The following is a 13,816-nucleotide window of genomic DNA, read 5'->3' as shown; positions in this document are numbered from 1 at the left end:
TAAGTTTAAAACTCAATTTAAATTTTTAAAAATTTACCCTAATATATTTTACAAATAACATTATTTTCCAAACTATCATATAAAAAATTTGTAATAAAGAATTCAAGGAGTTTAATTAGCACTCAAAATCTAAATTCCTTTTATTTAAGTGTTAAATAGAATCTGTTGGTTAAAATTGAATAACTCGGAGCCTACTTTTGAGCGGCCGACTTTCTAACGCCAGGAAAAATCGACGCAAAATAAACAATGGAGATAATTTGTTGTATTATAATCAAAAAGGCCTATAAGGTTAAAGTTCTTTTTTCAGCTACCCAGATTTCAACTTTCAATTACTAAATTATTTAAAATAACATAAGCAGAAGATCTTCATCTTCAAAAAATCTCTAAAGATCCTAAACATTTCGCCAAATTCATTATCGGGGAAAAGACAACAGATTGGCCTAATAACGTCATTTGGGTAGACATTTCACAAATAATTTAGTAGTTGAAAGTTGAAATCTGGGTAGCTGAAAAAAGAACTTTGGAAAGTTGGACAGTTTCCTCACTCAATACAAGATTTTTCGTACACTTTTGAAAAAATAATTTCTAATCTTATGCCGGCTATCCCGGGATTTTTCCAACGGAAATTCCCCAGAAGAAAGTCAGTGGAATGGTCTCTTTCAGAAAATCTTCGTACATGGGGGGTGGAGGATATATTGGATATTTTGTCCTGGGGGGTAGTTAAAAATCTGCAAAATCTGCCTTGTTTTAGGGGCAAACTTGCTCTGATTAAGGGTGATTTTGAATGTCCGGGTGTCAATTGATACTTGCCCGGGGGGATCAAAATTCACAACGTCCCGGGGATAAATTTCCAAAAAACGTTATATCCTCCAATTCAAATTTTTTCTAGAAAAGCCCAATCTTAGTTCAGGAAGAGGGATCTTACCCTAAATGACAGTATATATCAATAAAGATAATCTAAATAATTTTATTCCAAAGAAGCGGATACTAAAGACAATTGACTATTAGTGAACACTCTTCTGCTTAACAAACCTCCACCAAAAGATTCGTCCGCACTTTCGTCACCAGACCTCGCACTATCCAATGGATCATTGCTTTGATCACTAACCATACCAAGTCCTTGTTCACGCTCACTAAAATAAAACGAAAATAGGAAAAATAAGACACGAGTACATAATAGTCCGTATAAAAAAAGCTTATTGTTTTAACTTTTTGTTAGCTTTTTCTTCACGTTAACAAGTATTCCTTATGAGATTTGATCACATGGTCAAAAGTGAGCAAAACAAACTAATTTCTCAAACCTGATTTCAAGTAAGAAACAATCGAAAGAAAAAAAGGCTTCCAGACCGGGGTCTTTTATACGGACTAATAATGGTAACATATTGGGTACAAAAACATATAATTAGCCTATTTCATAGGATTCGTGTGTTGAGCACATGATATTTTTCTACGTCATTGCAGTAATCAATTTTAATGGTTGATGACTGGTTGAGGTTATAAGTTTTGCAAAAGCAAAAACAATGGAAAAGAGTTCCTGAATTCCCAAGTCAATTTAATGGTGGCAAAAATCAATTTTTTCAAAGTCTTTCTCGAAGGGAAATCTGCACAAATTTGTGCATTTTTTCCCTTTAAATCGAATATAACATAGCATGTAATAGATACACAAATCCTATGAAATAGGCTGATGTAATTTCGGGAACCTAATAGACGGGGTATCAAAATAAACGCCAAAATGGGAACTGCTTTCAAAGCTTTACCCAGTCCTAATTCACATAAATTCAAAATTAGACTTTACAAATCTAATTAAAATTTAACGATCAAAGGTTATAGTCATTTAAAGTGCTACCAGTATTTACATGTTTATTTTTGTAATAACTTACCATCGTTGACAAGCAGCATGTTTTGATCTTCGTTTCGGACTTTTTCGACCAGATATAAACCTTTCGATTCGGGTAGGTGGTAGCCTTCCATAATCCTTAAGAAATAAAATGCAATTCAGTTAGGCATTAAAATAGAACTCAGCTTATTTTCGTCACATTCCGTTAGAATCTTGATTTGAAGGTCGGTACCCCGGAAATTTTAAAATGTCAATCGGAATAATAAAAAAGTAGCTTACTACCAAAACCTTAGGTTCAGAATAAAAGAGAAGAATTAGGTATAATTTCTCTGAAAAAAAAACCAACACTGAAATTTTGAAATTTTCTCTCAGGCGAGTTGACTTTTGAAATTTGTGAAGATTTGGGATGTCATCTTCGTTCGACACTCAAGAGACATTATACCATAAACTACAAGCTATTCTGAAACAGTAAATTTGGAAAATAGATACAGCAGAATACGAATTCAGGTTTTCCCTGAAAATTCTTGAAAAAAAAATTATTTTTTTTAGAATTTCCAGGCTTTATCTTATTCCTGTATAAGCATTGAGTTTAAAGCACGAATAGCTAGAGTTCAATCTCTAACCTTTCTCAGGCAAGAAAAAGTAAAGCCTTAAAAAATGCGCCGCATTTTTGACGACAGATTGAATCTAGCAATTCCTTTGTTTACGATTGATATTTTTTTCGAAATTTAGCGGTAAATTTTAGTTTCATTCTGTCATTTGTGTAAAAACTAGGCGAGCCGCTCAAGGCCGCGCAACTTTGGTAGGATTTGTTGGCTTCCAACCCTACCAAGGAGATTGACTTCTAGCCCTTCGGGCTTATACTTCATTGTGTATAAGGTTATCAGCCTTTTTTGAGCCGGCCTTCATTGGCGTTATTTTTCGTCACTGGCGTTATAAGGGAGGCCGGTGTAAGGGATCGGAAAGAAATTAGGGCTAAAACTGATAAAAAATTTGGTGTAATAAGAGCCGACATAAAAAGGGTCGATAATGTAGCTATAATCAAACTCACCTTTAATCTTTCATACGCGTCACCAACGATGGAGATGAAGGTACTCAAGATCAGATAAATGAAGAGAGACACGAATATGTAGAGATAGATTTTACTAAACACCCATATGGAGATATTACGTGATGGCATTGATGAGAACGTAGGGTACATGTCATCACCGTTTACAAGGGAATATAAACATTCGGCTGTTGTTAAGAACGTCTTGAACTGAAAAAAAAAGATAAAATTGATAATTTCAATTTTTTCTGATGATATTTTATGATGAAATATGAAGAGGAAAGAACTGGAAAGGAATAAACTTTTTATTTTTTGAACCTTCCATTTCTTTGTAGAGAAGTACTTTGATGTTATATTTTAAGCATTCGTTGTGTACTCTTAAAGGTTTTGTTTTTAAATAAGAATGATATCGTTGCCTTACTCATCAACTTTAATTCACAAGCTTTTTGATATTGAATTGACGGATATGTGGAGAAAGATTGGTTAGAGAGAGGAAAAGGAAAACATATTTTGCTTATATATCAGCATAATATAACAATAGGACAGTCCTGATATGAAACATGTGTCTGATATGAAACGTGAACACTTATGAAAAAATAAAACCTTTAAGTGAATGGACTTTAACAACCTACTTTTTCATGGTAAGCTCCAAGCACAACCCATCCACAGAAAGTGAATCCAAAGAAAATAAACATAGCGCAAAACATGAATCTCAACAGATTGGGTGCTGCTACATACAACGTGATCAATAAAGCCTGCAGAAAGATAAAGTAAAAAGATGAAAGGGATTATCCTTGAGGAAACCCAGCTGGCACACAACGTTGTTTCAACGTTTATCTGATGTTCATAACGTCCATATAACGTTAGATTAACGTTGAAAAAACGTTATGTGCCAGCTGGGAATTCAATTTTGAGCAGAAACCTTTCCATTTCCAAGGTTTGGTAATCCAAATAATCATCTTGATAAAAATGATGGTTCAATTAGCCCGGTGCTTTTTTATAGACTGGATGGCGCAATTAGTAGTTGTAGGTAGTATTTTTCAACTTTAAGCAGCTTTTTGTTAGTATTTGGAATTTTAACATTTTCGTTCAAAATGATGACCTCGTCAATTGCCCCTATTCTATTTCACTGGACCTAGCGCCATCAAAAAATATAAAAAAGAACAAGCGATACTTTTATGGACCTACCTGGTTATCAAACTAATCAGTGAACATTGAAACACATAAGACATAACTGGGTCAAAATACACAAAAAAATAAAGAAAATGAAAGCATATCTATCGACACTGTTGAAAAAGATTTTTGAAAAAGAAATAAAAAAGCTATTAAGCGCTTTTCTTTATAAAAACCACTATCAGAAAAATGCACAGCTTAATAAATAAAGAGTCCAGAAAACTCAAACCGTCGCGCTCTACCGTGACATTTTCTTCTGTTAGAAAAAGTAATAATAAAAAAATAATTTGGCTAATAACATTGATCTATGCTCATAAATAGCGATTCTTATAGATAAAGATTCGTTTTTCAGCCAAAAAAATAATAAGTGTTTACAGAAAACTCAAACCATCGCACTCTAAGGTGACATTTTCATTGTTTAGAAAAAATAATTATAAAATAATAATTTGGCTAAGAACATTGATCTATGCTTATAAATAGTGATTCTTAGATAAAAATTCGTTTTTTCAGCCAAAAAAATAATAAGTGTTTACAGAAAAAACTCAATCATCGCGCTCTAAGGTGACATTTTCTTTGTTTAGAAAAAATAATAATAAAATAATAATTTGGCTAAGAACATTGATCTATGCTTATAATTGGTGATTCTTAAAGATAAAGATTCGTTTTTCAGCCAAAAAATAATATAAGTGTTTCTAGAAAACTCAAATCATTACCCTCCACCGTGACATTTTCATCTTAAAAATAAAAATAATAATAATAATATGGCTAAGAACATTGATGTATTCTTATTAAAAGTGGTTTCTTATAGATAAAAATGCAATTTTTGAGCCAAAAATCTGCTTGAGCCATCTTTTAGCTATGATTGTACCCTACTTTCATGCTAAAAATCAGAAAAAATAAATGATCCAATTTTTCACAAAGTCCAAAAAACCCGTTTTTAAGCCGTTTTTTGGCCCAAATTTGCCCAAAAGATTTTATTTTCGAAAATCGGGCTCCGTCACATTAGAGGGTTTATGGTCAGAAAAAACTAATGATCCAATCTCGAGAAAAGCTGGTAACTAACTAACTAACGAACACAGGTTATTTATAGGACCTCCACCCCACCCGGGTAGGTCCAAAAAGTTCCGCCAGCAGCCAGGAGTTGTTGTTATTATGGGGTTCCATTGGCTACTACGCTTCTGAAGTTTAGAAAATATTGAGTGTTTTGATTGCCACACAACGTTGTTTCAACGTTTAAATGACGTTCACAACGTCCATATAACGTTAAATGAACGTTGAAACAACGTTGTGTGCCAGCTGTGCATATACCACATCAAAGTGTTTTGAAAGGTAAATACTTTGCAAATAAGGTAGATTTCTTTTTTCAATTCCTAACCAGAACAGAATGATGCTCATGACAACTCCCCCTTCCAAAAGATTTTTGAAGAATATTTTCAGTTGATATTTTTCATATTTAGTCGTCTTGAAAGGGGAGATCAAGCAGTGTGTAATTATATTGTTATTTTCACTTACATTATAGTTTTTGACATACGTGAAGAATCTCAACAAACCAACCCACACCAAGATGACACCAACACCAAGAAACACACTGGTCACGTTGTAATACATGATATCCTGAAAAATGTCAGAAAATTGTGATAATTTTTTATTTACTTTTACTGTTACTTTTGATATATTATTTGAAAAAACAGTTGAACATCTGACACTGACCGGCCTTAATTGCTTCTAGTCCAACCCACAAATTATAACATTCAAACATGAGCAACCCTAATCGGACAATATGCCCAACTCACTTAAAACGGTTATTTTGAACCAGGGAACCCATATAAAAATAAATAAATGAAAAGGGTAATTAAAACAAAGTTTAAAATCCAAAAAGTCCCTCAACATCAAAATATTTTTTTGAATCAATTTTTAAATTCTTACTCTTCTGTCCACATAGATTTTGTATATACTACCAGTGATTGATAGCAAGTCACTTAAAGCTATCACTGGAAACCACTTATTAATCAACTCAACAAGATCCCATTTCGTCAACCTTTCGTGTCTATATTCTTCAAAATATTGTTCTGCAGCCTAGGAATTAAAAAGAGTGAGTTAAGTTAAGCTAGATGCTGAATGGACCTACCTGATGATAAAAGTTGAATAGCAATAGGTCAATTTATAGGACCTCCGGGTAGGTCCAAAAACCAAAATGACCAAATGACTTTTTTTGAAAGTTCTACAGTTTTACTAACATTCACAAAAACTAATGATTTCAAGCCCATTCAGGGGAGGGGGTTCAGGTGAGACCCCAAAAATCTATCAATCTCTTCCATATTTTTTGTCAGAATGTCCAAGGGTGAAGGGTGAGGTTTAAGAAAAATTCTGAAAAGTTCTACTATTATAGATATTCTACATAAATTCTGTTGAAATGTTTCTCTTACTACGATTGGGATTGAAGTTATTGTTATCTTTAAATTCTTCAAATGAAAAAAACCTAAGGCTGGTTTGAATCAACAAAATTACAACTATGATGAGGACTCTTAAACCTACCTGTGCAAGAATGATTGATTTGATAACAGATCTTAAACAAAGCACCAGAGATATGAAACATACAGTAATAACAAGCGCATCAAAGGCTATCAAAATGCCTTGAATTGTGTGGTCTGATCCTGAAATTTTTGAAAAAAAGCTTACTTAAACTTTCCAAATTTTTGAATTCAAACCTCCTCTTGAGTTTATTATTAGTTTATAATTTTACATAATCAAAAGCTATACTAGCTCATAGTAACCTATGTTTTGAAATAAAGAACAAGGATTGAAAAAGCCCTAAATAACAAAGGTCAAGCTTCTAAGGTGGAATATTTGTTATATTTTAAAACAGATACATAGGTTGTTACAAAACAACACAAAGCTTCTCCCATATAACTATGATGAAATGGATTTGTACGATATGGCCAATCTTACCAGAATCAAAGACATAATTTCGATCATGACATTTCATCAATAAATGCTCTTTAATCTTCAAAACAATTCTCAACCTTCCATCGTGCTTTGAATTATCGATTTTGATCTATGGACAAAGAAAGGTCTTTTTAAGTTCTTTTCTCTTTCTAATTTTCTTCTTCAGTATCAGAAATTCCATGCTTTCCACAAAGAAGAAAATTAGAAACAGAAAAGTTATACTACAACTGAGAAATGGGGTAGCTAGTTAAGAAATAACGTGCTCAAGATTTCTCCGAGCCCTGTCGCGCCTATTTATATGAAAGCTTTGAAAATCCAAGCCTCTAAAGTATCAAAACAAATTTTAACGTACAGCTATCTTCAGCTTCATGCATTCAGGCTTGTGACCAAGAATCAATGCATTCAGGTAAATCCCAATCAGATCAAATTTGATTGTCATTCTAACAACCCTAAATTAAAAGAAAAAGACTTTGAAAATCCCAAAAAGGTTTAACATGTGGACCATAACATACCTTTTGAAAGAATCTGACTATTATGAATCACAGAAGATAAAAGAGAACACCTATCACATGCATTACACTAAATCAATAATCACTAAATCTAATCTCGCTTGCATTATATGTCATATCACATGAGGTCCGAAGCTAGACCAGCACCCCACTCAACTCAAGATATATAATATTCTTCCTTTCAAATTATTTTTGAATATTTGTAGGATATCATAGTTTTTCAAAAAAAACTGTGTCATGTTTTATTTTAATTTGGTTACACCAGGTTACACAAGACTCTTTATGTTTCACTTATAGGATATCTTAGGATATATTTGAGGGTATGAATTGATGTATTAAATCAATATTGCTAAGGAAATGAACTATTGCAAAATTGCAAAATGAAAGAACAGAAAGAGCTGTATATACCTATCAAAGTAGTTGACATTCTCTAGCATGTTGGTAAAGTTGGAATGTTTTGATACAGATTGACACACTAAAGAAAAAAAAGAACAGTGGATGTGCGTATACAGGGGGTTGGCAGTTGGCAAAATATTAGGTGTTTGCAGACGGAAAAGCAACCCTTAGAGTAAGCTACACGCATCTGCTCGTATATATTTTGATATAGGGGGGATGCGCAACGTGCATAAAATTCTCACCAGAGAGTTGTGTTTTTTAGTTTTAGAAACTTGATATTTTAGTAAGTTTTCTATTTTAAATTTCATTAAATTTGAATTAAAAATTTGAATGACTAGACAAAATATCAAAACATATCAGAGGGGATGCGTGCAGACTACCCTAAGAGAAAACGTTTTTCTCAATTTCGAAAATTTTCTGACCCTGACCTTAAGATTTTCTCATTCTTTTAATCCTTAGAGAGACCGTCCCTTATTGCACACACACTACCAGCAGCCATTTTTCCTCCTTTTTATTACCTTTTATAGGATCTTGGTTGTAATCAATCTTCTGGCTTTCATTATGGAGTCTGTATATAACTTCACACAACTCAACAGGTTCCATTGGATGCGAAGGATACCAATAACGTCCAATAGGTGTTTCTGTTATATTATGATACTAAAAGAAAAAGAAAATATGTAAGTGGTTGTTACTAGATGATACTAGGAGATACTTAGGAGATCTCCAAATTACTTCAATGAATAAGATTGAAAACAAACTTTTTAAGACTAAAGCTAAAGCTTAGTGAGGTTTGTTAACACATAAGAACGTAAGAATACTTCAGATGGTGATAAAAGCATGAAATTTGGCACAGATGATCCTTAGAGGGTCTAAAACTTGATTTTAAACAGTAGTAACACTAAATTTTGCCACCTGACCACCTGCAAGATGACGTCATCAGGTGGCTGGGCAAAAATTTACTTTTTTAAAAATATTCCAGCGGAAAGAGCATGAAAAGCTGATGAAAATTGAGGTATAAGACATGCCTTGAAAATCTTCCTTTCAAAAGTTATGGAGGTTGAAAGTTTTGTGATGACGTCATGTATGTATGTATGTATGTATGTATGTATGTAATAGTTTATTTCAAGTTGACGAACAGGTAGCAACAAAGGCCAATAAAAGTCAACGCTACTTTACAATTTATAAGGTGATTACAAAAAGCAGACACCGTCAATATAGGTCCGGCAGTTTCTACACGGGCATGATGTAGGCCTCCACTGCTTAATCTTTTCCTTAAAAATACTAAGATCAACTATATCTTAGACTGGAGTCGTTTATAATGCGTGTAATACTAATAATAATAACAATAATAATACGGGATTTAGTTTGTATAAACGACTGGAAGAATCCGGTGTTCCAGCCTTATAGATACAGGGGCTAGCTACGCAGAAACTTGCGTAGCGAGCGAGAAAACAATTTATCAAGCAACAACAAACTCTCAAAACGAAATCAACTCAAATGAAAAACTTTCAATACACAAATCCACACATATTCTTTTTTCTCAAGAATTATTTTGAGCAGGAAAAAATTATAATTGCAATATTGACACTTTTCTTTTGTTTGGAGTTAGTGCACAAAGGTTTCTAGACGACTAAAATTGTTCCATTCATTACTTTTTACCATGTATAAATTAGTCGTCTAGCTTGCTAGACTAACTATATCTCTATACTCATCCGGAATTAATTCCCAAACTTTTGGCCCTAAAAATCATCACAAGCTTTCCCAGGCAAAACTTAAAAACCTCGTAATTTTGGAACAAATTGACCAAATTTGATGTTTTAAACATGAATTCATATCAAAATTCATTGCTCTTTCCGATTCTGATGTTCAAATTGAATTAAAAGCTCTAAATTCTAAGGAATACTAAAACTTGGATTTTGAGGTTTACAAGGCAAATCAAGGCAGCGTTTTTCCTTCAGGAACACAGTGTACAACCAACTAATTTTTTTTGGATGTTTTAAGTCTTCCTATGTCGTCTAGACCCAAGCATCAGAAGGAACTTCGATTTTTGACATTGATTCATGTATAAAACACCAAATTTGGTCATCTAGTTCCGTTATTAGGGGATTTTTAGGTTTTCCCTGGAAAGGCTCGTTTGATGACGTCAAACTTTCAATCTCCATAACTTTTGATAAAAAGATTTTCAAGGCGTGTTTTATACCTCATTATGTTTTCATCAGAATTTCATGTTCTTTCCACTGAAACCATCAGATTTTGAATATTTACAAAATATTAATATTTGCCCAGCCACCTGATGATGTCATCTGGCAGGTGGCCAAGTAGGAAAATATGGTGTTACTGTTCAAAATTAAGTTTTAGACTCTCTAAGGATCTTCTGTGTCAAATTTCATACTTTTATCACCATCTGAAGTATTTTTGTGCTAACAGACCTCACTAAGCTTGGAAAAACAATTAGATGATAAACACAACTTTTAAGTTTAAATAAAAAAAGGTTCTGAACAGCATAATTACATATTTTTTTATCAAAGTTATAAAAATATCTTACCACATTATTAACATGGTATATAGTTTTCACAAGCTGCCTTCTTGTATAAAGTGAAAAATCTGGAGTCCCATCAAAGTTTTCTAGAAACATGTATCTGAAGGATTTGTGAGTGTTCTTTATGAAGGCCACAGAAGCAAACCGATCAGCTCCAAACAATATCACCTAAACAATAAGAAAATCTTTGTTATTTGGTCTAGGAAGGTTGAGAAAATCTCTTCAAGTTATAAAGACAAATAATAGCATATAAGCAAAAAAGGAATCAACACCCTTCAGTTATTTGAAGTAGCCTAGTAACTGTTCCCTTATCAGCCCTTGTGCCTATTTTTTTTTCCTTCAAGGAAAGTATTGGGAGATTTCTGAATAGAAGAAGAATTATTTAAATCAAAATTCATTTCAAATAAAATGTTAAAAGAGTTGCCCAATAAATTTTAACTTAAAATTAATTTAGGCAAGGCACTGTTATCCAAAATACAAGGAAAACTCTTTGCGACAACGCTCTTGTGAAGGAAATAAGATACCATTGAAAGTGATAAATTAAATGTTTCAATTTAATGTACAAAGCAAAAGTTATTTAAAACAATACAGCTTTTCACGACGTAGTCTTTTTTATTAATCAGTTATTTGCATCTTTAGTTCCTATGTATTTTTTTCAATGTTTTTGTTTTTAGCTTTTCCTTTGTCTTTTTCAAAACTGTTTTATTGCAATTTTATCAGCTAATTATATATAAATTTGTTTTTTAAAATGTTTTTAAAATTTTTCTCTTGTTGATAGATTTTTACACTCTAATGATGACCTCTTGTAGTGAAGGTCTTAAAAAACGTGACACCTCTGGTTATATTCTTTTCGTCATTAAATTATTGGCCCAATGAAATATTTTTCGATAAACTAACAATTTAGTCAAAAAGTCTTGTCGAAAACAAACATTTTCCTTGTTAATTCGTTACCAGTCTCCTAAAATACTAAATGCGTTGCTTAAGGTTGATAGGTGTATTTTCATTACTTGCGTAGCACTGTTGACAAATCAAAAGGTTTAATCTCAAAATTAAAAAACTTAGAATTTTTCTGTACGTCTGAGCATAAATTTTGAGATTGACCCTGTTTCATGTAGATGGGACCCTCCTCACTATGCAAAAAGGGTCAATCCCAAATTTAAGGCTAGCTAGACTAGAAGAACTCTTAGCTTTCTCAGACACTAACTTTGTGATTGGCCTTTTTGATTTGTCAACGACAATAGGAGGGTAGATGGTTAAAAAAGCTACCATCAAAATGACTGCACAGTTTAAAAGTTGTTTTAACGAATGCAACGGTCTTTTGAATAATTAATTACTCCACAGCAGTTACCTAGAGACAAGATAATTCATCATGTTTTTATTGGCTGAGGGAAAGTAATGTATGTGGAGTAATTAGTTATTAAAAAAACTGTCGTGTTCGCTAAAACATCTATAAAAGCCACCATTAATATATCTACAAACTTTGAAAGCCCCGCAACTTTCTATCCATTGTAATTGCAGTTAACAGTAAAATTATTTAATCTTTGACTATATTTTTTTGTCTCATAATGCAATTTCTTAACAGAATTTGCTGAGCTTAAAACACAAGATATCATGGATATCACTCAGTTATCACCTGCCAGAAAGACGAAGTGTCCTTTCCTTAATATTATACATAACGTACCTCACATGACTTAAGGTTTAATCTCAAAATTAATACCTTATGAAATTTAGAGTTTTACTGTGGTATCTACTGAGTATCTTTGAGATTGAGATTGCCCTTTTTTCATGTAGAGGAATAGTCGATGTTTTCATATGACAAAAAGGCCAATCTCAAAGGCAATTTTCCAAGACTTATTTTGAGATTGAACCTTTAGTAATGTGAGGGACGATAAGATATTCCCTGTTAACTACAGCAGAAATGCTTTAAGAGTATCTGCTAATATATACATTTGGTTGGATCAGACTAATTAGATACAATTACATGCAACCAAAGATTTAATACCTGAGTTGTTACTATCAAAATCTTTAAGATTTGGATTCCCAGTTTCCAAGGTTTTCTTCCAAGTTTGTATTTTTCAAATGGTGTCATAAAGTGATATTGTAACTTTAGCCTCATTTTACGCTCTTCGATTTTTTCCCTTTTCTTTCTTTTATAATCAACATTCTTTTTCCACCATTTTGTTAAAGTTGCAAATGAAGCAAGACTTTTGAATCTGTTTTTCATTTTGCCTTTTTCCTCTGGACTCTCCTCTTCCAAAGAATTGTCTCTTTTCAAAGTTTTAGAATCATCTGCAGATTTTGCTCTTGTGAAACTCTTATAGTCCATTTTATTTTTAGCTGAGCCTACACTTGCAACTGAACTTGTTTCCGAAGAAGAGCTGTTCAATGGAGTTCTCTCATTCACTGGATCTGAATAAGCTCTGCTAAAAACTCCTCTTTTAACATTAGCACTTACAGGCGGAGGGCTAACTAAAACGTCTGAGATGGAATTTTGTTTATGCAAATCTGTAACAATTTTTTCTGAATCCGAAGAAGTTGAATCGAGTCTTTCAGCAGTCTTATTATTCACATTAGTATTTGTTGTATCAGCAAAAACATCATCATTTATCCTTTCATTTTCAGGATGGTGAGCTGCTAATGCCTTGTCAGGACATGTTAATGTTTCTTTTTCAACCCTAGGAGACACAACATCCAGTGGTTTTGTATGTATTGCTTTCTCACTATCAATATCTTTCACAGCTGTATCAGACACACCACCACCACCATCGTATATACTTTTATTTTTCTGAACAAGATTTTCTATTGGTTGATGTTGATCCAAGTCTGTATTTGTCCCAGCAGAACTCATTGTAAACATTCCCTTTTATATGACTATAGAAAAGAGAGAAAATAGAGAAAAGAAAGCACAAAGAATGACCTGTATTATACAGTTATAAAATAAAGCCAAGAAAATGAAATGAAAAAATAAATAAATGCCTTTAGCTATACTTTTAATTTGACAAAGTTGTGAAATGAATAACATAACTGACAATAATCTATTAATTGAATCTCATGCATTAGGTTGCAAGCCTTCGGATTAGGTCACCTGACTTTTTCCCATGACAAAAATTTGAATGACAGTTTCAGGTCTGGAGGTTTTAGAGTTTTACAAAAAAAGAGAAAGAAAGCCAAAAGCGCAGGACTTTTGTTGTGAAATTTTTAGTAAGTGTAAACAATGTTTGTTTTTCGGTGGCCACACTCACTGGCAGAAATCCTTTTTCCTCGTGTAAAAGAAAGACACAAAACTTTATGTAAAAGTATAAAATAATACATCAACACTAAATTTAGGATCATTTTTTTGCTACAATAAAATAATAAAATAATTTAAA

General features: G+C 32.7%; 1 protein-coding gene across 1 annotated transcript; it reads right to left on the bottom strand.

Moving 5' to 3' along the window:
• On the bottom strand, positions 1–13,319 carry LOC136802374 (mucolipin-3-like). Its single transcript, XM_067059105.1, has 13 exons — positions 12,451–13,319; positions 10,455–10,616; positions 8,428–8,566; positions 7,922–7,988; positions 7,357–7,453; positions 7,008–7,113; positions 6,594–6,712; positions 5,985–6,134; positions 5,571–5,672; positions 3,518–3,640; positions 2,889–3,095; positions 1,881–1,975; positions 1–1,133 (listed from the first exon to the last, which is right to left on the bottom strand). The coding sequence occupies exons 1-13, from the start codon at positions 13,303–13,305 to the stop codon at positions 968–970; spliced, it is 2,388 nt and encodes a 795-aa protein (XP_066915206.1). The 5' UTR covers positions 13,306–13,319; the 3' UTR covers positions 1–967.
• Positions 13,320–13,816: the final 497 nt, after the last annotated feature.

This window comes from Clytia hemisphaerica, unplaced genomic scaffold (assembly GCF_902728285.1).
Source record: "Clytia hemisphaerica strain Z4C2 unplaced genomic scaffold, Clytia hemisphaerica genome assembly, whole genome shotgun sequence".
Lineage (NCBI taxonomy): Eukaryota > Metazoa > Cnidaria > Hydrozoa > Leptothecata > Clytiidae > Clytia > Clytia hemisphaerica.
The sequence above is the reverse complement of the archived record's forward strand: the minus strand, read 5'-3'. Positions and strand labels throughout refer to the sequence as shown.

Excerpts from the sequence above, each read along its gene's own strand:
- LOC136802374 (XM_067059105.1), bottom strand. The coding sequence starts at position 13,305 with ATGTTTACAATGAGTTCTGCTGGGACAAATACAGACTTGGATCAACAT. Across the intron at positions 5,673-5,984 it reads AAATCTATGTGGACAGAAGA|GATATCATGTATTACAACGT; the intron begins GTAAGAATTTAA and ends GACATTTTTCAG. Across the intron at positions 3,096-3,517 it reads TTGGAGCTTACCATGAAAAA|TTCAAGACGTTCTTAACAAC; the intron begins GTAGGTTGTTAA and ends TTTTTTTTTCAG.